The 26,974-nt window shown below is 41.8% G+C and overlaps 1 protein-coding gene across 1 annotated transcript in view; it reads left to right on the forward strand.

The window, feature by feature from the left end:
• Positions 1 to 26,974, forward strand: part of LOC135707868 (lachesin-like) — a 113,088-nt gene that overhangs the window by 59,778 nt on the left and 26,336 nt on the right. The window contains exons 4-6 of the mRNA XM_065229769.1: positions 18,309 to 18,473; positions 24,405 to 24,464; positions 25,551 to 25,604. Of these exons, the coding sequence (XP_065085841.1) occupies positions 18,309 to 18,473; positions 24,405 to 24,464; positions 25,551 to 25,604 (279 nt within the window). The remainder of the gene's footprint in view (positions 1 to 18,308; positions 18,474 to 24,404; positions 24,465 to 25,550; positions 25,605 to 26,974) is intronic.

Genomic DNA, 26,974 nt, shown 5'->3' on the forward strand with positions numbered 1-26,974 from the left:
ATATTATTCCACATTGAAATCATCCCCCCCACAAGCAGGGACAAGGTAGCGAAAAATCCAGCACATTGGCTTTCAACATTCATCAACACCCAAGCAGGCAGTCAGGCCGATCGGCGCGGCAGTGGGAGTGTTGATAAAGTTATTTATTTTTAATTATTTTTCAACAACTCAAAACCCCGGGCCCGTTAGATTTGAGCTCTGTGCATGAGGAAAAGCCTTGCCGTCCAAAAAAGGGAATAATTTATTAGCGAAAAATAACCCCGGACTGCGTTGTCGGTTGAGTACCCACACTTCAGCTGGTTTCCTCCGGAGCCGCCACCGAAAAACAGAAAGCCACTTGCCACCGAAAATCTGTTTGATGCAATCGGCTGCGCGTTAAAAATTCTATCAGATAAAAGTACATTTAATTCGAAACGCACTAGCAAAATGTTCGCAGTTTTTGGTTCCCTCGCATTTTATTCGATTCGTCCCCCAGGGGGGAAATCCTTGCGTAAAATAAATGTTGTAGGTTTATTGGTAAATAAAATAGTGCTGACACTCAAATTGAGAGCCGGCTGAATTCGGAGAAATTCTCTTTTTTTATTTAAATTTTTAATCATTTACGCATAACATATTCGGCAATCATCAAATGAGAATGAAAATTTTCGATGAAAAATTTAACAAATGATTCCCTGGTTTGGAATCAAGCGAGTTCATAAGTAGTGTGAAAATATTCGGTTTGATGGGTATGATGATATATTAAACTTGTCAAACGATTTATTCCGAAAACACACACTTCAGGAACCAAAGTGATAAATGTATCGAATCCCTCGTCGATTCCATATCAAAATAAACCAATGATCTGTTTCCAATGTAGTGGAAGGCTGCTCGGGTCCCGTCTCACCCGAAATCTGTCAATGTTGTCATCGAAACTTTTTGTTCTCGAAAAAAAAACTGATCGTTCGTCATTGACCCCCAGTTGACAGCTTAGTTTTTTTTTGTTTCGTTTTACGAAGCTACCTAAATCTTCGGAATTCTCCATCCAAGAAAAAAAATGACAATTGTTTTCCATTAGAAGTCACACTCCAAAGCTCACCCGAGTGGAAAGCGACTCAATCAAAATTTATTTAACTTCTTCCCCCACGCCATTTCACTTGCACGGCCAATGAGAGTAACTCAAAGTTGAGTCGAATTTTATTGAAAATTGCAAAAAGCGAATGAGTAAATTGTTCACGATTTTTCTGGAACAACTTCTTGAATTTGAAGAAAATTGAGAGATATTTCAATTGGTCTATTGTATGCTCCTAGACTGAGTAAAATCTTCGTCGATTTTCCTCATTTTCAAGCAGTTTTTCCCGGTAAAGTGAGGACATTTTTACGAATTCACGGAGTAACTCAAGCTTGCCAAGTTCGATTAATAAAATTAAACTATATGGATTATATGGATATTTAATCGATGACATAACAAGACGTCTTCTGGTTCTACAAATTGGCCATGAGTCCAACGATTTTTGTTTAACTTCTGAGAACTTCGTGAAACTTCAAGGACTTCTTAAAAGTTCAGGAAACATCTTAGAAATTGAGGCAACTTAGTAGAAATTCAGGGAGCTTCATAGATCTTCAGACAAATTCCTAGAATTTTGAAACTTGGAAAAATTCTGAAAAGAGCGTTGAAGTGCAAAATTTATTTAAGTTTGAGGAGCTTCGTAGAAGTCAAGGGAACATGATTTTATTTCAGGGAAGCTCATTATTGATCGGCAACCTCTATTTTATTTCAAAGAACTTTTTATAAGTCTCGCGGACTTGAAATAACTGTGGAAATTGGATTGTTTAACTTCGAAAAATACACCATTTTTACACATCATCTGATAGAGTCTAATTTTCTGAGAACAACGATATTTTTATCGATCCTATAGATATCCATCTCGATTTTTAAATCAAGATTTGAATTTATGATCGTTGACACTAAATCTATTCGTTGACAGCTCGCTCCCATTCAATACTCATTATACCGTTACTAAGAACCAATGTCGAGACCAAAGACATCACTGGGTTCCGTCCCATTGCACTGACCTGCTGCACGGCCAAAGTCCTGGAACGGATGGTCAACAGGCGGCTGAAGCAATATCTTGAGGCCAAGGGGCTGCTTGATCATAGTCAGCACGCCTTCAGGCAAGCGTATGGCACCTCCACCTACTTCGTCACTCTTAAGGGAAGTCCTGAAGGAGGTCTCGCTGGACATCTTCAAAGCGTTCAACCGAACATGGACACCAGCTGTATTGAAGAAGCTTGCTAATTGGGGCCTGAAAGGACACATCCTTCACTTCGTCCGGCACTTTCTGACCGACCGATCTTTTCGGGATTCGGTCGGAAACGTGCAATCCGGAAGTTTCAGTGAGGAAACCGGAGTGCCACAGGGTTCGGTGATCGCAGTCACCCTCTTCCTGGTGGCCATGAATGGGGTCTTTGACCAACTACCCAAGAACGTTTACATCTTCGTCTACGCGGATGACGTCCTCACCCTGCAGAGGACGAAACTGGGAGCGCAAGCGGCAGCCTCCTCGGTGGTCAGATGGGCTGACTCTGTTGGTTTCCAGCTTTCCGCCGGCAAGAGCGTGCACTGCCATATATGTACCACCAGGCATCGCAACAACGGACAGCCCATCATGATTAAAAAACAAGCAATACCGACCAAAAACACCGTGAGGGTCTTGGGAGTGCTCCTCGATCGGAATTTATCTTTTGAGCCGCACTTCCAACAAGTAAAGAAGGACTGTCGCAGTCGGTCCAACCTGATTAGGACCATCTCCCGCCCCCACCGATCCAACAGTCGCCATCATCGACAATCGCCTACTGTACGGTGTAGAGATTACATGCCTTGCCGCCGAGAAAGCCGTCCAGATTCTGGAACCGGTGTATAACGGCCGACTCGTGCGCACGGCCGCCAACGTAGATCTCCCTCCAGTGGCTAAGGTCACCGGCACGGAGACAAAAGTTGGCAATCGCACAAGATCAAAATTGACAGCCGAATCAAGGACCGCTTCAGGGCAGGAGACAACTCGCTGGCTTTACGCCGAACAGTTGTCGAAACTCTCGGGGCGCACTACCAAGGTTATGAAGTTAGGTACACCGACGGCTCTCTCTCCAGGAGCGGAGTGGGAATGGGGGTCTCCGGAGATGGTCTGCTTGTGAGCAGCTCGCTCCCGACCCAATGCTCGGGGTGCTCAGCTGAGGCAGCGGCCATTATCAACGCGGTTAAGCTACCGGCCAACCGGCCGATATTAGTCGTAACTGACTCACACAGCGTGATTTTGGCTCTAACAACAAAAAAAAAACCGAAGCATCCGTGGATTCAAGGGACGGTAAAGCACACGCCGCCCAACACAGTATTCACCTCGCCGGCGCAGGCCACACCGGACCCAGGTCCACCGGCAATGTACCGCTCCAAGATGTCAAAAAGTGGATCAAGCGGACGATTCGAAGAGCCTGGGACACCAAGTGGAGGAACAACAGGACACACCACCTTCGGAAGATCAAGGCGACCACCGGAACCTGGAAGGATCAACTAAACTTAAGAGAACAACGAGTGGTGTCAAGGCTGCGCACCGGGCACAGCAGAGTCTCCCACAACATCGGAGGAACACCGTTCCGGAGGACCTGCGAAACCTGCGGAGTGCCAGCCACCGTGGAGCACATCCTCGTGAATTGCGCGGAGCTGGAGGACCTTCGGCTTGGAGTCAATCAGCATTTGGAACCTGTTGGGCGACGAGTCCCCGGCATCACCTTCCTAAAGGAGACGAACCTGTACCACAATATCTGAGTGTTCCTTGTTTGTATTTCCGTTCTGTTGGCCCTTTTGGCAGTTTTCTACACCTTTTCATTAAAGCAAGATAAATGTACCACAGCCAAGATTGGGAATCTGCTTCTGAGAACCCAATTGTTTTCTACTTATACTATCTTAAGAGATGAACTAGCCATATGGCTAAAAATCCCTAATATAATAAAAAAAAAGTAATTGTTTTTGATATTCTCCAAGAATTCAGGTTTATTAAGTTCTGAGGATCTTCAACTTTTTAAAAATTCACATTTTCTTTCAAGACTGAAGGTTGTTCACGAAGTATTAAAAACTTTTCCAGCTAATTGAATCTGATGGAATCTTGAATGATGAATCTTTATTTTATGGACATGTTTGTACATTCTCTATTGGGAAGACCCATATCTTGATGTTTTAGCTATTTTGTAAAGAATTAGCGCTCTATGAATTAGCTCAATTTCGGACATAATTTTCAACGAAGAAATGGAGATTTCTACATACACTTAATGTAGTTGCCTTGACGCAATTTGATTGTATAGCATCTTTGAGAGTTTTTATTTCACCGTAGTTTAGCAAAATAAAAATAAAATGCAACAGGCCCCCTTAAGCCCCCTCAAGATACATTTTCTAGCTATGCCAATGAACCCAACATTTTGTAACTTTTAGTTGAATTCAACTCAGCTAGTGAGCTACTCTCATGGAAACTTCAAGGCACTAAAAATGTTGTGATCTTAGACTTACTAAAAAAAGCTGTTTCTTTAAAACTTATTGTCATAGTGTTTGCGTTAATTGTTGTTGTTGCTGTTTTACAAAAAAAAAATCATATTTTTAACGCATTTCATAAATAGCTCTCGTATAAATAATCTGGAAATCATCCGCCAAAGTTGTGGAAAACCCTGAAAAACTCAGGAAACTTTTTTTAGCCAAATGAGTGGGCACCCTGTAAATAAAGAAAGATGATTAAACGTCAAAAAACTCTATACAAGGTTGTCAACTTCGAATTGTTCAAAAAATAAAACAAAATGTAGGCCTATTCCACACACTGAAAGAAGAATGATCCATCTTGAAATAAATTGCTGTGCTCAATCACATCTCTTTACCTCAGCTAGCCGGCGTTTCTAACTCGCTGATCATCTCTCCATTTTCGCTGCAGCTCCTACAAAATTTGCGTCACTGCCCTGCTGACGACGCTCCACGTCCTCTCATCCCGGCACATTTCACTGACGACATTTCTCGCGCTAAGGGCCGGCATCTCCACTCGCACTGCCTCAAATCTTGGGCAGTCGAAAACCACGTGCTCTGGCGTTTCGTCCACGTTGCCACACTCCGGACAGAGGGGTGACGTTGTGTGTCCAAAGCGATGCAGGTACTTCCTGAAGCAGCCATGATCAGACAGGAACTGCGTCAAATGGAAGTTGACTTCTCCATGGAAGGTCCAAGGAATCGGTATTAGCCTGTATGTCCATCTACCGTTCTCCGCTGCATCCCACTCCTGTTGCCACTTAGCCATCGACTCCGTTCTCACCAATGTCCGTACTCCTCTGGTATCTCTTCGCATATAGCATTTGGTGTCCTCCGCCTAGGTGATGACGATGGGTATCATACCGGCGATAACGCATACTGCTTTCATCGAAATTGTTCTGTACGCACTCACGACTCGCATGGCCATGAGGCGGAACGTACTGTTCAATTTTGTTTGATTCTTCTTCGTTTTCAGCGCTGCTTCCCAGGCTGGACCTCCATACCTCAGTATCGATGACACTAGCCAGAAGACGCCTCTTGCTGTTGCTTGGTCCAGAGTTGTTCGGTATGATTCTAGCTATCGCATTGATGGCCTTCGCCGCCTTCTCACATGCGTAGTCGACGTAGTCGGTCATCGAGTATCACTCCAAGATACTTCAGCACGCGCTTTGATGCTATGGCTTTCTCCCCGACGGTAATTTCTGCTCGCTGAACAGCTTTACAGTTACTGACCAATAGCACTTCCGTTTTGTGGTGGGCTATCTGCAGCTTCTCTCCTTGCAATAGTCCAGTTGGAAACCGTGTCGATCGCCTCGGTTGCCAGCATTTCCACCTCTTCCAACGTCTCGCCTACTACCGCCAACACGACGTCGTCCGCAAATCCTACGATCTCGACTCCTTTGGGCAGCTTCAGCTTTAAAACGCCGTTGTACATCGCGTTCCAGAGCGTTGGGCCAAGGATGGAGCCTTGTGGCACACCCGCCGTGATCCGGATTGATTTCTCTCCCATGTCCGTCTCGTAGACTAGAACCCGGTTCTGGAAGTAACTCCTTATAATGCTACACAGGGAATTAGGAACCCTCATTCCATGCAGTGCTTGGGCGATGACCTCCCAGCTGGCGCTGTTGAATGCGTTCTTCACGTCGATCGTTATCACGGCGCAATATCGATCTCCTCTCCGCTTCTGTTTGGACGCTTTCTCGGCACTCTCGACCACTATCCGAATTGCATCCACCGTTGATCTCCCTTTCCGGAATCCGAACTGCCTCACCGACAATCCATGCTCACTCTCCGTGCATTTCGTTAGCCTGTTGATATGAATATGAATACCATACAAAAGGACATCATCACCTGAACAACTTTGCTGAAGACAGCAACGTTCTATATTGCCAGGTTCTTGAGATACAGTTTATATAGAAAGTTCACATGCACACTAGCGCTACGTAGTGAGAGAGTTCGTAACTAATATGGTCACCATCCGAAAGGACTTGGTCACTTGAACAACTTTGCTCAAGACAGTAACTTTCTATATGGCCAGGATCACGAAATATTCTATGTTGGACCTATGATCCATATATTATAGCACCCGTCATAAGTAACATAAAAGTGAAGCGCCTCTAGCGGCGTAGTTCCCAATTAAACATGAATCCAATGACACAAACTTGTTGTTCTATCCCAGCACAACAACTTTGTCCAAGACAGTATAGACAGTATAGTATTGAAACAAATGAGATAATCCCCCACAGCTCCTATTATTGAAAATCCCATAAGCTGTGGGTATCCTTATCCGCGGTTCCTTATTCACGCCCCTGTTACCCCGGCAATAAGGATTCCTGACTGTATGCATTGAGTGGCCATTCAATTCTTACCTAAGTCCATTTAGCCTCTCCCCCCCCCCCTCCACACCATCAATGTAAGAATGTATTTCCTTATATGACACTTACGAAAAGTTTGAAATTCCAGCTCCCCCTCAATGGGCTCGTATATATTGAATGATTCCTAAAACATAAATCTTGCATTATCAAATAGCATTTAAAGATATTATGTTAAAAAAATTAAGCAAAAAAAAATGTCCCGATTTTGTCAGTGCCCCGTTTTTGTCAGCACTAAATTCATCAGGGGGCTGACAAAATCGGAACATTACTGTATTTCCCGGTTATTTTTCAGTTCTCCCGGTTTTCCCGGTTGGGCAAATTATTATTATCATTCTTGATCAACCAACTTTCTTTGAAGAATATCTTAAGGGCATGATTTGAGCTATTGTACAGTTTGAAATCTTCAGAAAAATTACTTATCAACCAGAAGAGTGCTAACCCAGAGAACATTATGCTGGTTTTTGATGAATTGAAGGTCTTAAAAATAATTACATCTGCGAACTTAAAAAAAATTCTTGTGAACTTCTTAAAAGTTCAATATTAGAAATATTCAATGATTGTCAGAGATGCAAATCTTTGAGAAGCTTGTCGAAGTCTTGGAAAAACGCATTTAAGCAGAACTTCCGAACGTTATTAAATTTTTCTGAAGCTCACGAAGTTCTTTGAAATTTGCAGGACTTTGCTTAAGATTGTATTTATTTCCTAAATTTCTAAGATCGTCTTTTGCTTAAGAAATGATAAAATAATGTATTATTGAATTATAAGAGACGATGGGTGGCATTCACTAGCCCGTGCTCCTCCTTGCCTATTCGTAACACTGGTCCTTGTAAGAGACGCGGATGCTAGCCTCTTCATAGCAACATGCAGAAGTAGCTAAGCTGCGCACTCCTCCATCTAAATAGCACCGCAGCTGAGCTGCGAATGCAATGAAATAAAGGGAATATCGACTTATTTCAACTACCTACCCTACGCCGATTCGGTGCTTTCTGTGAATACTAAAACTACTAAATCTGAAAAATTACACCTAAATCACGAATCACTCCGGCAGTCTTGCAGTACCTACATGAACACAAGATACATTTTCTAGCTACGCCAATGAACCCAACTTATGGCAACTGAGTTACTCTCATCGGCCGTGTGCGTGCGAATCCGGGAGGAATTCATCGTTTTTCATTTTTCCCGATGCCCATCTGAACGACGACGGTCCTACGCACAACAACAAAAGCAGCCCAGTGGCGAATATCACAAGGGAAGCTGCTGTCGTCATTTTTTTCTGCTCCATTCTTTTGTGTCCCGACCCAACCATCGCATCGCCTGTATCCGTGTCGGAGCGAACACGTGACGAAGTCGGGGAAACTTTTCCTTTGTCCACCCTCGTGCGCGACCGTCGTCATTTGATTTTCTCCGTTTACGTCAGTTGACTGCATTTCAATATTAGCAAACCACTTGAGACTTTGGCTTTCTCTTCCTCGTAAGGCGGTGGGAGAAATGAGACGTGGAGTTGAGACTTTCGCTTGAATGTTGAATCTGAAATAAAGCTGCATTTCAGCAGCTGGTTGCTTTCGACTATGATAATTCCACACCCAACAACGGTTTCACAATTTGTCGGAAGTTCGGCACCTCCAAATGTTAACATGCACGTTTGACAGCATTCGCAACGTGAACAGGACACCTTCGTGACTGCTGTGCGGTCAGTGTGCCAGACCCAGCCTGAAACTCCACTCTGATTGAATATCTGTTTCTGGCAAATATCTGACGCTTGCTGTTTGTGTGTTTGTGTGGGATTATTTATTGAATGGCACACGTGTCCAACTCAAACCCCGTGTGTTTCAAACAGACATTCAAGTCCCAAAATTATACGGGATACCTACCACCGCCATCATCATCATCATCATCATCGATGCCATTGTGTTGCGATGCTCCCGTTCGGTTGCTGCCACATTGCATCGGTTGTTTTGGCACTGTGCCCACGTCGGAGCGTGCGTCCTGTGGGTGGTTGGTGGTTACATTGATCTCCGACTCCAACAGGGATCAACATTTTTGGTCTGGTCTCGAACCTCACTTGCCCGGCAGGGTTGGCCAATGAATGCAAAATTCCGATAAAATAATTGACTTTGGCACTTCCGATACGAGAATCGGCACATGCTTGCTGCACCGAGATGGGTGGTGCATTTTAGAAAATTATTTTCGTACGTGTGGAAGTTGGAGGAAAAACAAGACCCCAGCATCATTTGTAGTTACATTGATTGGAAGGGATGTTTCTACCCTGTAAACAATGTTGCGATAATTTCAGTTGCACAAGAAGGCTGGCTGAAACCATTTTGGTAAGCAGATCCGGGTTGCCAAATTACTTACTGGGTGTCAAGTTTGGTGATTGGTTTGTCATTTTTTTATTTATCTAGGATCAAGCAAGGTGTATCATTTTATGCAATCTATCAAATATCCAAATTGGGATAACACTTCACCAACATTCTATTTTTATTAAGTCTCAACAGACGCTTTTTTTTACCAATTCAATTAGAATCCGATTCTTCATTGGATGGAATAGATAATTGCTTTTCATCGTCAACGGCAGCAGCCTTTAGTATCTTTGCAAATCTTACGTAACATTTGAAAAGGGCCAATGACCAAAATGTAAACAAATCACTTTTTGATAACTTTATATAGCACCGCATAATCGATAAAAATTATTAAAAATACCTTTATTTTCAAAATGGACGATCAACGAAATTGTTCATAGACCCATTTATGGTAAAAAGACTTAAAATATACATTTTTTTTTCGTTCCATTAGGTTCCATTGATAAGTCAAGTGACGTTGAAGAGTTGATAATTTGTTTTGTATTTATTTGTATTTTATTTGAAAAGTTTACCGCTCCGAAAAAAATAAAAAAGTATTGGAAAAAAGTATCAAAAATCTAAAAAAAATCTAATTTTTTCTAATTATCGAAAAAAAAATCATGTGCGAAACAAAAATTGTAAGTCATTATGACATAAATTTGAGCTCAACAAAACACAAATTATCAAATTTTCGGTTTTGCTGAGAGTTTAATTTTTTTCATGATGCGATAGAAAAAAATATTTTACACGTTATTTTTGTCAAGAATCTAAGCAAGAAACCGATTTTCTTGGAGATTTGATAATTTTTCCCAATATTTTTAGAAAACAAAAAATATTGTCAAAAATTTATATATTTTTTTTATTTTGTTATCGATTTTCATGTAGTTTTGAATTTTTTTTCGCATTTTTTGATGTTTTAAACTATGTTACTATTGTTATATTGAACCTTCAATAAAATTATTCAATTCCTTATGAATTGCAATAAATAGTGGCGGAAAATATATAAAATTAATTTTCTGGCTTGTTTACATTTTGGATGTAGGTCCTTTTCAAATGTTACGTGAGAAATGTTTACTTGTGATATAATTATCTTGGCTACCAGCAAGCTTTTTATTTATAACATTGTAGAACGACGCACAGACTTGCCATGATTATCTCCAATTCCCGTTCAGCTGAGACAGCATACGAAATCGAGTATGAGAGGAAATGAGCGCGTCTTATTTGCTTTTATCCTATTCATATTCCAAAGCATGGAGATAGCAGTGGAGAAAGCGCAGGGCTGCTAATCACTACGTTCGAGGTTCGAGTCCAGTTGGCAACTTTTTTCTTATCTTTTCGACATAATTTTGGAACATTTTTACGCTCTGAATTCAGCGTATCGTATTAAGTGATTTTATTATCGAGAGAGTCATCTAATGTGCTAACTCCTCACCATACTACTATGCCTGTTTTCTCTATTACACTTCTACTTAAAATTATCTGTCTTAGGGGTGCACATGCTTTGTTGTTCTGGTGTGGTTGAGTTTGCTGTCGTGTCCCGACCGGCAACGCACCGTGTCCTGGTCGTGGCGTACTACTCGAAAGGCTTCCTTGAGTACCGATATGCCACTACACATAAGCGTACGGTTCCTCAGCTCGAATGTGCCCGTTGGCGCTGACCTTGCCATTGCCCATAGGCGCTCGTATCCTCCGTTTCCTGCTCCTGCGAGTCCACCGACTAACCGGGCTCCCCAACTAACATTTTCAGCTTTGTAAGCCAACTTTTCCAGCGTTGTGCTGTAAAGTAGCTGAAAAGAAGCTGCAGATACAGCTACAAACAAAAGCTAGCAAAATAGTTTTGGAGAGCGTTTACTCAACTTTCTCACAACCGTTATTCAATTTGTCAGTCGCACTGAATAACATCAGCCAATAAACGCTAATGTCACTTCTATGCACACACCAATCAACTTTCCACTTGTAGCTGCAAAACAAAGCTAACAAAGTGAATATATTACTCATTTGATGGCTTCTACACAACCAACAACTCTTGCTGAATAACATAAACATCAAAAGTGCTTTTTCAACAACTAAACAACCTGTACTCAGCTTATAAACTGTGTTAGAGCAACTTCGGAAGCATTTTCACAGTCAACTAGATTTATTTTTAGACGTGTGCAGTTTTACAGCTTTTACTCTGCTCTTTTATAACTAGTCGAGAAAAGTGATTCATGTGCACTATTATAAAGCCTCTACTCAGCGATTTTGTTGTAGAAGGGAATGTTGATTTGTTTACATAAGTTCAAAGTGTTGGCGTAGCACAGTTGGTAGTGTCAAGGATTGCCAATGAGGTCGTCTCGAGTTCGATTCCAGGTTCCGTTGAATAATTTGGTGATGATTTGTAACTAATTTCGATTAATTTGATTCACAGCAAAATAAACTCAATAAATTCCTTCATAACCCGGCTTCAAGAGAAAGCTGTGTAGTGATTTTCAAGTTCACACACAACTAAACAGCAGGATAACAGCTGTATAGAAGCGTTAATGGATCTGCAATAAGAGCTTCTCAACAGCCTAAGTAGCTGACTAAGTTCGCCAAATTTGCTTGTATAGAGGTTGAGTAAAGGTTTCCTCATATCGTATAACGTTTGAATACAGCTTGAGACTGTATAAATGAAATGAGTAAAGCGTTTACATTGTGAAAATTGTTAGTTGGGTCCCTGGTGTGGCACCACCCACTTCCGTGTGGATCACGACCAGCAGTGCTCCGTCTCAGTGTGCACGAAAGCGTTCGCTGCGTTATTGCACGTAGACACTCGTTTCCTTCCCTTCCCTTCTGCTGACAGCAACGATCACTGGATGACTATCGGAATGGTGCCCGCACGGAACTCCGCAGGTGCTCGGAGTCACTACGCTTCGCTCCATCGGCAGGACCAAACGTGCTCCAGCCCACTAGCAGAGATAAAACAAGAGTTAAAGAAAGGCTCTATGGCCAATTGGAGTTAGGATCGGAATAATCTTCTCCAATAACCTGACCTACCTCCTGTTGTCTGGGAATGCGTGCGCTTTTTGCCGATTAGCTGCCTAAACTCCGCTATCGTGAAGAAACGTTCGGCCAGTCGAATCACGCCCAGCGTCCGATGCCCGTGCTTCGATTCTCCGTACGGCTCTACCAATTGGAGCTTATGTCGTCGTTGTTGTTCCGTCGACGTGAAAACTAATATCTCCCCCGCTAGAGTGTATTTTTTTTTATATTTTTCAGATACCGTAAAACGGGGTATCTTTGATATTTTACTTTGAAAGTAGAATATAATGATTAAATTTTCACTCAACACTATTTCCGAATCGGAAATATTGGTTCCACTTTGTAGCTTACGGTATTACCTTTGATATCGTATGGAGTTTTTTGCAGTATGTTTTACATATTTTCCAGATACCTCCAAAAAATATTTTTCTTGTTTTTCGCCTGATTGAAAAGGAACTTAAACAATCACTTTTTAAATGTATTTCCTATATAGCTTGAGTTTGAGCTTGAGCTTGAGCTTGATTGACCGCCCACGGTTGCTACTCTGTTATTGCCAGATCAGCTGTAATTACACAGAGAACCAATAGACGATGCTTGGGACTAGCAATCATCCTCAATGTGTAAAAACTGGTGATCTTAAATTAGGCAATACCAGCGCCGGCCACGCCCGAACACAGGTCAAGAAAGGAATGGGAAGGATTGTGTTGACATGACACTCGCTTTGATGGAAGCCGAGAACACCTCTGCACTTCCACGAGGAATCACTGGGATGTTGGATAAGAGGGTTGGGTTTGCAGCAGGGTTCGTTTTGTTAAACGATAAGCTGAATTGATGTCCTAACGATCATATAACGCGAAGAAGCTTGGGACTAAACCAACGGTCTTCTGCTCAGTAAGCAAAAACGTTTGCCACTAGGCAGACGAGCACCTTTTTAATCAAATCCGAAAACTAAAAACTACGAAAAATTACTTCGGCCTTCGCGACGTTCAATGTTTCAATTTGCTCTTTACGTATTGTTCAGGCTAGAAATAGGTCCTTTTCAAAAGTTACGCGAGAAATACGCACAATCGTCGCCTACCTCGCAAAACTGGTTCCAAACGACAACAAAGGCATAAGCAACGATGGATTGTTGAACTTTGCTGGCTGGTGTAGTGCACAGCAAAAAAATGTAATATCGATCAACGTAATTCAAGCTGATGTATGAAATAATGATGTAATTGTAATTCTGTTATTTATCAGCACACACCCTGGTCGACTACTGTAAACCAATCTGCCGTTAAGCGAGTGTGTACCTACTGAAACCTGGCCGTAGGCCTATGCTAGCCCGTATAGCATAACGACCTTCTTCCACTAGCAGGCCTGTTTCTGTTTACACAGACAGTCCCAAAAGTTTCCAATACATTTATAGGGGATAGTAGGACATTTAAAGAATGGAGAAGAGTTATAGAGGTTTTTTTGTTGTTGTTTTGCTGAAAAGAGAGAAACAGAACTAAACGAAATTACACCTGCTGAAAAAAGATAAGTCTATTATTTTGGTTAGTGATCGTTTGGATTTGGGTCACCCCACGTTGTGTTTAGGTTAGTATAAATAAATAATACTATATAGTCATATAAATCACCACAGCTCATTATCTTCAGCGTTATCGGTTTTTGTTTCTAGATCTTTAGTTGCCTCTGTGATATACTTACTTACGGCATACTATTTTGGGAGTGTATAGGAGCGTGTACCAAGTACGGTAGCTCATCTCTCATAGTGATGGTGGGACATAGTAGACAAATCAGAGAGAAAACAAGGAGGTACTAGTATTAGTTATATGTGAACAAACAAAACAAAAGAAGAGAAGAGGAAATAAGAGCAGAAAAATAAAAAGGGGATAAAGTAGATAACAAAGAAAAGAAACGTAGGCAGATTATTAGAAAAGGCATTATCCGAGACTCAGCAATCAAATGTCACTCCCGCCGAGATCTCAGCGAAACCCCCTCCCCGCCGAGACCCACACAGCCGAGCTCGGTAGAAAAAACTAAGTGTGTAGATAGATTAGTAGAAAAATAAATAAAACTACTTTATGACTCAAAGTGCAATGAATGAGCGTTAGTTTCGGGATCATTTCAGTGTTAGCGTTATGTTAGTTTTGATCCGTAATCAGCCCTGCCGACCCCTCCAACATTAGTTACAGGCAAATTGAGGCAAACTATCTATCTTACAATTACAAAAGCAAACCTAAACTTACAATTATATGCAAATGCAAAATGAAACTTGACAAATCATCGTCAATCCCCTTATTCCAGGGCAGGGCCTGACGATTTGAATCTTATTTTGATCAGTGAACGGGCACCATATGGTACATTTTCTCACCATGAACCTATAATTTCCAGCCTATCTGAACTATTTAATAAATGGAAGCCATAACATGGGTTACGCTCTCCCTAAGCGGGCCCTTCGCATCCTGTCTCTGTCTTATCTCAAATACAAAATGCCAATGGTATGAATGTATCTATATATAACTTGGAAATGACGTACAATCAAATAAACCCGTAACCCACTCAATTGGTCAGGCTTCAGAATCGTCCAGTGGGCAGTGCGCTCTACACTCCAAGTTCGTTTTTTTCAAATTTACCGCAAATTTAATATTTTATCCATTGAGTGTTGATTAGTCACAATGAAACATTGTGACAGAAGTTGAGGTTACTAGTGTATTAAATAATCTAGGTCCTATTTAGGATTATATCTGAAAAATCCAAATCTGGCCAACGCCCACCCTAAACCTGTTTTAATCCACCTGAAATGACTAACGAATGGAAGACTTTGACTACCCAGTCATGCAATAGTCTCATTCCGTGCCTTATGGTAACTTGATGATTCTATTGCGCTCATCTTCTGGCACCACTCAGGGGAGACTTGGTCCTGTACCCAATGCTTAACTTATCTCCATTCCACTCAGCTACTCGCAATTTCTTGTGATATAGTGGGCGGAATATTATTATATGAGACAATTCAATGCAGACGTCTTTCCAAATTTGGCAGATCGACAGGTAATCGGTGAGTTACCACGATAGTTGCTATTCAACAACTCGACAGCGTCCCATCGTCAACGCCTGCTATGAGAATTTCCCATTGCACACGCCAACGAAATGACGTCATCGAGCTATCGATCAACTACCCTGGTTATCGCCTGGTACCTTATAGCACGATGCTAGGAGGCGAACCGGAAGAATCGATGAGCTACCTCCCCCGTTTAAATGTATTTCCTATATAGCCATGACAAATTCAATATTTTTTTTATTGCTTATGATGTTTCTAGTTATATACTCATTCAAAGTTTCTTATTTCTTGATCAAAATTGTTTGCAATTCTCGCATGGTTTTCTAATTTCATCGAGTGTTATCAAAGTAACCCCGAAACAAAAATTTGATGTTCAGTCATAAGACAATAAAAATAGTGCAAATGCAATAAATCCTGGTAAAAATGTTGCCAACGAATTGACTCTAGGATCCCCGGTACTTGTTTTAAAAAATAAAAATTTGAAAAACATTCATTTTTGTAAAAAATACTTAGAATATACTTTAAAAAACTATCAAAGCTACCCCGTTTTACGGTACTCAGATATATTTTTTAGATTCTCAGACAAGAATTGAAGTTTGCGAAAATTCAATGTACAGCTATTCTTCCAAAAGGGCGATTAATACGGACAGTATATGTGGAAAGACGCATATGGCTTTATTGTTTCATGTAAGAATCCAAGCTGGCGGCTTCCGGTTTCTGACAAACTGTCAAAAACCTTATGATATGGCATGATTGGCACCATTTTGGAATCCAAGACCTTAAAAAGGGTATTTTTGGAATGGAAATGAAGTGTAGAGGCCATTTCAAAATAAAAGATGTTGACTTCGGGTTTTTTTTAACTGTCAAATACTCCACACTATGAGTATTCTCGGAAAGTAAACGACGTGTAGAGGCCGGAAATTGAAAATTGACTGCATTTTAGAATTCAAGATCGTGGCTTTCGGTCATTGAAAAACTATTTAAAAAGCTACTATATTGATAGAAAGTGATTATAAAACATTTATAAAGCGGAGGCAACTAAGCATGGAATCAACTTTTAAAATATTTGGATAAATTCTGGGAAGTCAAGAGAATTTTAGGGAAGTTCTGTGATCTTCATAGTAGCCTTAATAGTATAAGGAAAGCGCATTAAATAACAGGAACGTCGCAATTGGGGAGTTTTAAAAATGATGAAGAATTGGATTTCATAATTTTGGGGCGTTTTCATGAGCTTCAGGAAAATCATAAGAATTTTAGTGAAAATCTTTTTTTATGATTTGTTCTCCGTCGATCTTGTTTTCCGAATTGATGACCTATGATACCGACGCCAGGGAGGAAGCTTTTGCACCTGAACCCTTCCTACCGACTTACCGGCTTTACTTCGCGATCAGAATCGCCTCAGAAAATCCCGACGGTGTCAACTGGTATTGAACCCAGGCCGTTTGAAGTGAGAGACTTGGATTTTGATGTATTTTCAAAAGAGTTGAAAGAGATTTAATTTTTCTGGGTGATGTGAAAAATTTCTTGGCTGTTGATTGTTTTATCGGGATATTTTTGTGATGGATTGACTGAGTCTGTTGGGAGTTAAATCTCCTCTTTCTTAATCGTTTTTTAACTGCTGTATTTAAAGAACATAAACCAAAATATGTTATTCGGCTTAAATTTTACTTAAATACGGTTAGACCGAAATAAGTTGCATAACTTTTTTTACGGCTATTTGTTGGCACAAATATTGGTTTCAAATTGTCATTTTATATTTGTTGTGGTTCAGAAAAATAAGTAGTGTCGACAAAGATCATGATTATCTATCAGATCTATTAGCGTCCCCTTTAATAAAAAATATACGCAATGAATATAAAAAGAATAAAAAAATAATGCCTCTGTCGAGGTTTGTGACCTGTTGCTTCCGGTCCTGTGTCTGGTTGGCTAGGTGCGTTTCACTTAAACGCTGGCCTTTTATTATAATTAATAGATAGATACTAATATTCACTTGTACACTAGCGCCACGTAGTGAAATTATTATCAACTAATCTGCAAATCTACCGTAAAGTCTTGGTCACTTGAATAACTTTTCTCCAAACAGAAACATTCCAGCAGGCCAGGATCTGAAGCTATAGCTTAAGTAGGAAATACATATGCACACTAGTGCACAAGAGACCATTCTAAAAAAAGGTGGTCAAAACCCTTTTCTCACCCTTCCCGATATTTAGCAATTAGGTGTCTTACTAGAAGTTTTTTTTTCCCCTTTGGTATGTTTTCCGTCGATCTTATTTTCCATGCTGAGCGCACCAATGTTACCGACGCCAGGGAGGCAGCAGCTCCCACACCTGAACCCTACCTATCGATCCATCAAACTCAGGAAGGCGTGATCAGAGATGTTATGCCTCAGAACATCCCGGCGGCGCCAACTGGGATTAAACCCAGGCCTGCTGGGATGAGAGGCAATCACGTTTACCACTACACCACCGGCGCCAATGAACAGTGAGCATGTTCTACTTCCTTTGATTCCGCACCACTGTTAATGCTGTACAACAATCTAAAATTGTAACACTACCATTCAAGCTCTCTACAATTGTATCGCTGCCCTCATCGAGCATCGGCAGCAGGTTTTTGGCATCAATCCAAAGCAATCATGTCGTGCAATTAATAGCCTGGCTGTCTCTCCCGGTTGAGGAATTACTCTCATCGTCCAACAGGGACAGTAATTGACGGCCTTGTTTCGAGCCCTCCTCTCCGATTTCAGCCAAGCGTGTCTCCCAGGAAGCGGACAGGTAATTTACAGTAAATCAATCTTCTACATCGCACCGCAGCCGTAATTGGCTTGTTTTGCCCTAGATTTATTGGACCGGAAAAACCCTCCCCTGGACCCGCGCACCGTATCTCATTCTGCATTGTTCGGTGTAATTATTTAGCAAAGGCTTTTACTCTGTGCGGGGAGAGCGTGTGTTATGTTCGCTCCAAAATCACCACAAAAAGTCTAATTTTTTTCCATTTTGTTTATCTCTTTCCCCCAACAGATACCTCCCGGACGGGCGATAAGTTCGAAACCTTGTCCAGAAACAGCGGCTACACCAAGTACATGCAGCTGAAAATTAGGACCGTCGGCCCATCGGACTTCGGCTCGTATCGATGTGTGGCGAAAAACTCATTAGGCGAAACGGATGGGATGATCAAGCTGGATGGTAACTAAGTCCTGTGCTACCGAAAAACATCATAGACTATGTTTTAATTTTTTTACGGATCACGGAGGAGTCGAAAAGTGGGCTTTTTTTAACTTGGTAGAAGACCGGAGGGGTTAGGGTGCGAATCGATTTTCGCTGTCCTGATGGATGACGGGAGTGAGATGAGTTTTCGGCTGAGTGATCAACAACAGCAATTCCCCATCAATCTCGCTTGGCTCATCACATGAAAAAATATATATTGTGTAACGTAACGGTGGTCGTTGAAAAGCATTATCCTGCTGATGCTGTATTGTTGGTTGGTCGGTAGGGGGGAGGAAACACCCGAGCCGAACGCTTTTATTATTGTAATGGTAATCTCTTTTTACAATGAGCTTGAGAGCGGTAAACCAGAACATACATTATACTTTTAGGGGGTGATGATGTTTTAATATGAGATGTTTTTATATTGGTAATGCCCTGTGGGGATTACGGAAAAATTATGGACAAGGGTTTGCGATCGAATTGATCTTCTCGGAAAGGATTTTAGGAAGGAGTATGCCTGCTGTTTGCTTTATTCCGCGTTTTTTTTTTGCGTTGGAATTCGAGCTAAATTGTGAATCCATTAAACCGATTTTTTTTTGCTGTTGCGAATTCCTTCAGCTCTCAGGAAATGGTGAATGCGAATTAATATAATCTTCAAAATTACAGTGACATGTGTTCAATATTGTTACATCCATTGAAAAAACGACCAGATAACCCTAATACAATGTGTATGGTTATTTTGCTTAACGACGTGTTCAGGGTATACGCCCAACCAAATAGTTCAATCATTTGGGTTATCTTTTGGGTATGGTTTTTTTTTTTTCTAAGGGAAACTATTAGTCATTGAATATCTGGACAAACATTTATTTTATAAATAGTTTTGAATTTGGTTTTGATGAATGCTCGAACTTTTCTTGGAATACCACTAATCATATTTTGGACACTCTGATGGCTTCATCTCTGTCGTATCCCGAGTCACCTTTCCACTCTCCTTCAACTTCGGTTTGACAACTACCCAATATTTCTCAATTGGGTGGAATTTAGGGCGTTGGGTGGATTGATGTCTTTTTCGAAGAAATCTACCCCGTTACCTCGATACCACTGTAAAACTTCTCCGCTGTAGTGGCAGCTTGCCAAATCAGGCCAATACTTTACAGGTCCATTGTGAGCCTTAAATAACAGAATAATACGTTTTTTAGGCACTCCTGCTTGTACATTTTGGAATCCATAGTCTTGTTTTTCACGAGAATCTGGTATTTTTGTACGAAGCTACAAATACCTTGCCAGATTATAAGCTTTCCTGCAAATTTATCGGCAGAAATGAATTTCAATTTGCTAGGTTCATCACCTCAACCAGTGGCTTTATAGAGCTTTTGTCCGGGAATGATGCATCCTCCTCGAGTCATATGATAACAAAAGACTACCAGCTGAAACATGGACACAGCTGGGTGGCATGGCCTGGGCAATGTTGCCAGTCCGGCAATAGCAAAGTGAAGAGGTGCGACGCGAACACTGCACAGTGGTCGGAAATGCCAATTTGGTGAACTTAATTGTTTTGTGGTCAAACCGTTGACTTAATCCAAAAACTGTCTTCAGAAGAATTGTTCACAAAAACATTGCGCATATTATGACAATTACCAATATTTGTCATGGCATACTATTAAAAAAATAAAAAAAAAACTTTTTTCGCAAAAGAGATAGAAGAGTAGTTTCTTCAGCAAAGTTGTAGTACTTGTAAAAATATGAAACTTTGCTGAAAACATCAAATTTGTATGACGAATACTTGTGAAGATATGAAGCGTTTTTGATGGAAACCCCCTTAAATTCAATTTGTGCACTGGCGCGGTAACCATAGTACGGTGATAGAGGAAATGCTTCACCAAACCTGAGCGTCTGTTCATCATGGAGGTGCGGCTCAAAACGGCGTCTGTTCTCCATGTTAGAAGTGGCTGATCACCGTCCTAGTGCCAGCGTGGGACTCTAAACAGAGCTGTGCACGATGGTCCCCCAGCGAGACAGGCCCAACAAGCCGCTCTGGAAAAAAAAACGAAGTTGCAAATACTAAAGAAAGAATTACGGATCGGAACAATCGGCACAGACCTACGCGACGAAATAAGGACTACGATTGGAGACTCGGAACATGGAACTGCAAATCGCTCGGCTTCCCGGGTTGCGATAGGTTAATCTATGACGAACTACAACCACGCAACTACGAAGTCGTAGCACTGCAGGAACTTTGCTGGACGAGACAAAAGGTATGGAAAAGCGGGCATCGAGTGGCTACTTTCTACCAGAGCTGTGGCACCACCAACGAGCTGGGAACCGGCTTTGTAGTGCTTGGTAAGATGCGCCAACGCGTGATTGGTTGGTTGGTTGACCAACGCGAGGATGTGCAAGTTGAGGATTAAGGGCCGTTTCTTCAACTACAGTATCATCAACGTGCACTGCCCACACGAAGGGAGACCCGACGACGAGAAAGAAGCGTTCTATGCGCAGCTGGAGCAGGTGTACGACGGCTGTTCGCAACGGGACGTCAAAATCGTCATCGGCGACATGAACGTTCAGGTAGGACGGGAGGCAATGTATAGACCGGCAATCGGGCCAAACAGCCTGCATGCCGTATCGAACGACAACGGCCAACGATGCGTGAACTTTGAAGCCTCTCAAGGCATGGTAGTTCGAAGTACCTTTTTCCCCCGCAAGGATATCCACAAAGCCACCTGGAGATCACCTGACCAACACACAGAAAACCAAATCGATCACGTTCTAATCGACGGGAAATTCTTCTCCGACATTATCAACGTCCGCACGTACCGCAGTGCGAACATAGATTCGGACCACTACCTAGTTGCAGTATGCATGCGCTCAAAACTCTCAACGGTGAATAACACACGTCGACGTCGAACGCCGCGACCCAACATTGAGCAACTACGGGACGCCGGAGTTGCCCAGGACTACGCGCAGTAGCTGGAAGTTGCACTACCCACGGAAGAGCAGCTTGGCGCAGCTTGGTGCAGCTTCTCTTGAAGATGGCTGGAGGGACATCCGTTCAGCAATAGGTGGTACTGCTGCAGCGGCACTAGGTACTGCAATCCCGGACCGAAGAAATGACTGGTTTGACGGCGAATGAAAACTGTTAGTAGAGGAGAAGAATGCAGCACGGGCGAGAATGCTGCCACACCGCACGAGATTGAATGTAGAGTGATACAGACAAGCGCGGAACAGACAAAACTCGGTTTTCCGAAGGAAGAAGCGTCAGCAGGAAGACCGAGATCGCGAGACGATGAAAAATCTGTACCGCGTAAACGACACACGGAAAATCTATGAGCAGCTAAATAGTTCGCGCAAAGGCTACGTGCCGCAAGCCGATATGTGCAAGGACTTGGACGGTAACCTTCTCACGAACAAGTGTGAGGTGATTGAGAGGTGGAAGCAGTACTATGACGAGCACCTCAACGGTGAAGCAGCAGAAAACGAAGGTGGCACGGCAACAGACCTTGGAGCACGCGCAGAAGACGACAGGCTACCGGCCCCTGATCTTCAAGAAGTTGTTGAAGAGATCGGTCGACTGAAGAACAACAAAACAACTGGTGTAGATCAACTACCAAGTGAGCTATTAAAATACGGTGGTGAAGCACTGGCTAGAACGCTGCACTGGGTAATTGCCAAGATTTGGGAGTAGGAGATATTACCGGAGGAGTGGATGGAAGGTGTCGTATGCCCAATCTACAAAAAGGGCGACAAGTTGGATTGCTGCAACTACCGCGCGATCACACTGCTGAGCTCCACCTACAAGGTACTCTCCCAATTTCTATGCCACCGTCTGTCACCATTTGCAAGAGAGTTCGTGGGGCAATACGGCGGGATTCATGGGTGCCCGCGCTACCACGAACCAAATTTTCGCGATTCGGCAGGTTCTGCAGAAATGCCGCGAATACAACGTGCCCACACATCATTTGTTCATCGATTTCAAATCCGCATACGACACAATCGATCGAGATCAGCTATGGCAGATAAACTGACGATTTCCAGATAAACTGACGCGATTGATCAAGGCGACGATGGATCGAGTGATGTGCGCTGTTCGAGTATCGGGGACACTCTCGAGTCCCTTTGAATCTCGAAGGGGGTTACGGCAAGGTGATGGACTTTCGTGTCTGCTGTTCAACATCACGTTAGAAGGTGTGATCAGAAGAGCTGGGATAGACACGAGTGGCACGATATTCAGGAAGTCCATCCAGCTCCTTGGCTTCGCCGATGACATTGACATTATGGTACGGAGCTTTGAGATGATGGCGGAAACGTACATCAGACTGAAGGCTGAAGCTAGACGGATAGGACTTGCCATCAACGCATCAAAGACAAAATACATGAAAGGAAGAGGTTCTAGGGAAGACAATGTTAGCCTCCCACCCCGAGTTCAGATTGACGGTGACGAAATCGAGGTGGTCGATGAGTTCGTGTATTTGGGCTCACTGGTGACCGCTGAAAATGATACCAGCAGAGAAATTCAAAGACGCATTATGGCAGGGAATCGTGCCTGCTTTGGACTTCGCCGCCGCACGAAGTTGACGTCTACAAGACGCTGAGATCAGCGTCTACAAGACGCTGATTAGACCGGTGGTCCTCTACGGCCACGAGACCTGGACTATGCTCGTGGAGGACCAACGCGCCCTTGGTGTTTTCGAACGGAAGGTGTTGCGTACTATCTACGGTGGAGTGCAGATGAATGACGGAACGTGGAGGAACCACGAATTTCACCAGCTGCTGGGAGAACCATCCATCGTCCACATTGCAAAAAATTGTCGACTATTGTGGGCTAGGCACGTCGTAAGAATGCCGCACGACGACCCAGTGAAAATGGTTCTAGAAAGAGCATTTCCAGCCCAAAACGCAAACCGGTTGGTCATGAGTGTTTCCGATTTGAATGAAACATTTCTCACGTGTTCGCTGCTACTAATGGTTGCATTTTTCATTTAAATATGATTTTTTCCTCCAGAGTAACTTTTGAAAAGGGCGTATAAAAAAATGTATTATTTTTTTTTTCAAAAAATCATAACTTGAAAACTATTGATCTGATCAAAATGGCATATGAAAAGAAGTTTTAGGTAGTTAAATTATCTTTGCGAAAAAAAATACACTTAAAGAAAAACTTAGTAAATTAGTATTTAAAAAATGTAAAACGATGATTATCTCAAAACACCCCCCCTTCGATCTTTATATTTTTTTTTCAAGAAAACTGAAAAAATGTCCTAATATTTGGTGAAGAGTGTATGCTGGTAACTTTCTTAAAAAGAAATTAATAATTTTTGAAATTTTTGTTGGTTTTTACAAGTTGGTGAAATTGCATATTTTTTAGTAAAATAGTAATTTATTTGGATTCTACGTATAATTTTCAAAAACATTGCATATTAAAACTTTTTTCCTAAGTCTAGCCGTTCTCAAGCTAATGCAATTAAAAAAAAAATAATTATAATAATTTTCTACATTTTGGGCTATTTTCAAATGTTAGTCGTGATTTTTTCATGAATATATATTAAAAAACAGACAATTCATTCTCAAATATGGTAGCTGTCAGACTTACCCGTTTCTATTTAGACGCAGCGACTTCTTTTTGTCCTTGAATACACTTTGAATTAAGCTCCGAACGTGCTGTAGCGAGAAGACTGTGCTATTGGGAAGCTTGATTACAGCTTGAAACGACTCATCCATACAATCTCGACCTACCATCATCCTTTAAATTACCCGAATTGAAAAACAAACCGTCACAACAACAAAAATACAAAAACATCGATCAAGTTCAACCAATTTCATTAAACCAATCGATATCCGATACCCATTGTAACCACACTCTCATTTTTCCATTTTGTTTCTCTCTCTCTTTCCCTCTTCTATTTAATTTAAATGCAGAAATACCAGCGCCTACGACAATATTGACAACCGAATCACTTTATAACAATCGATCAAAAGGTAATTTAAATGTAAATTTTTAAATAAATTCTCACTTCACACCGATCATCATTCCTTTCCTTGCCCACCTGGTTGTGGGTTCTTGATTTTTTCCCCTTCGCGTTCAGTCCATCCCAGCAAGCGGTGCCTCCAGCAACCATCATTACCAATTCCACTCTTTCATTTTTTTTTTTTGCTCCACTCAGCATCCGAGAAGGCCGTGTGTCGGTGGCCCTTTCGAGTTCCCAATTTCTTTCCCTCATGCCAGTCGCGATGAAGGTGAAACCTGCGCCTGCGGGGCTTCTTTTTCACAGGGTTGGAAATTAAATAAAGCCAAAACGATCCCACGATTCCAGTTTTTCAAATTATTGATTTCCCGTCCTACCGATCGTCCCAGCCAGTGCAGAGAAGAGGTGTCGCTGATTCTCATTAATTCGTTTATTTGGCTGCCGCTGCCGAAATCCTTAATGGTTTCCCTTCATTATATTTACATACGACGACGCTTTGACTTTTCCCGCGAAATGATGAATTGAATGGAAATATCATTTCCCCGGAATGGCAGTCTGTTTGCGAAGTTTTCCTTTGTACCGACTTTGTTGGTTGGGTGGAAATTGTGATTTAAGACGAGACGAGTATAAATATTTCATCTTCATTATTCTCCCTCGCCGAAATCCAAACAAAGCGGCTGTCTCGGAAAGTTTCCCTATCCGAATGTGCTTTCGCAGTCTTATCCCTAGTTGGGAAATAAGCCCACCTAATTGCCACAGACTTGAGGTTGACGCAAGTGACGTGTCGATGACAATCAATATTAGCTTTTACCGGGAGCATGGAACGTTCGAAAACCGATAAATGCTGACACCACTGAGCTACTTACCCTTTTTCCGTTCAAATTCTTCAGCATCATCCTGCGGTCGATGGGTCTAAATGAAACTCTAATGAACCTTCCCCAGCCCCATCCATTATCATGGATTCTTTTGAAAGAAAAGACACATTATTAGGTATCAATTCATTTATCATTGTTCTGCTCTTGTCTCTGTCTCCTCTTCTGTACCTTCAACCGACCTCGCTGGGGCCCCACAACGATGATGACGATGACGACGATTGTAGGTCGGAAAGCAAACAAAAAGCCGGATTACGGCGTCGAGGAATGGAAGGATAATGGTGAGTATTGCCGTTTATTGGTTGCTATTTCCTAAGTCACTAAGTTGTGCGGTGCGGCGGAAGTGAGAGGGATTAGCTTTTCTTTTGGAAGAATGTGACGGTAAAATGATATTGTTTGATTTACGGGATATAGAAGCGATAGCATAGTCGATAGTGTCTTCCCGTTCATAATGCAACTTCGGAGTAAACCAGGCCTGTCATGGTGCTTGATCATGGTTACTCCAAGAGTAATAAGCTCCGAAAACTTATCATTCGTATTCTTATCCTTAAATTAATATTAACTGGGCGGAAACATATCAATAAACTTGTACTCTTATAAAAGCCGCAATACTGAGTTTCAAAATTGTTTCAAGCTACTCGGCAGTTCTAAAATTTGAAACTGTCTAAAATGAAACTGCAACACGATCAGCGCACAGTTTTATAAGGTGTTTGGTATTCATCCCTGCATATGTGTGCGTGTGCAAATTTTGTTTGCTTCGATGAATTTAGTACGAACGGAGAAGTTGATTCTGATTCAAGAATGTTTCCTGGAACAAGATGATAACAAAAACGTAATTCAGTGTCAGGTAACGAGTTAGAACCACGGGAAAAGGTCCCGTACGATTCTGCATGTTATGACAGGTGTGAAGTTTGGCCATTCACTGAAGCAGGGATACCAGATGATTTTTTCAAAAGTCTGTATGAGTCTCGCCTAATTGCTGATTACGTATTTCCCACATATATTTTGGCTATACAATTGCTCGCCGCACACTAAACTGAATAAATAAACATTTTTAAACTTAAAAAAGTGCGTTTTTGTGTTTTTTTTTCAATTTTTATTTTTAGTAGTATACGAAGTCAAAACTTAAAAAGCATTTTGGTGGTAAAAAATAACTAGATTTAAAATTTTTTTTTGAATTTTCGGTGCGCACAATCTAATTCTAAGATGCACGAGCAAGAGGGAAATAGATTATATTGATGAACAAAGCTTTCTTCGCCGTCGTCGTGTGCTAGAAAAGAGAAGACGATTAAACGTCAAAGAGGTCAGGTCCGTAGTAATTAAAACAAAATCTGGCAGGTGCACTGAACTAAAACATCCGCAATACTTCGACTCATTATTGTATTGCTCGAGCCCTTTAACAATAGACGAGTGCACGGATGGATTTGAGTTCACTCACTCGACAAAAAGTGACACAACAGCGGGGCCCTGTTTACTAAAAATGAACACATGAATAATACTCACGTGACATTTGAAACCGGCCTATCAACTTTCCTACACAAAACTTGTTAAGCCTTTTTCGCGCGAACCGAATACGCCCACGCAAACTAACAACACCATCGGGTTGGGGAAATTATCCCCTTCCCGATAGTGCTCTTGGTTTGCAAATTAT

Source organism: Ochlerotatus camptorhynchus, unplaced genomic scaffold (genome assembly GCF_037179485.1).
Source record: "Ochlerotatus camptorhynchus isolate MF236.1 unplaced genomic scaffold, CSIRO-AGI_Acam_v1.1 ptg000321l, whole genome shotgun sequence".
NCBI classification, from domain to species: Eukaryota; Metazoa; Arthropoda; class Insecta; order Diptera; family Culicidae; genus Ochlerotatus; species Ochlerotatus camptorhynchus.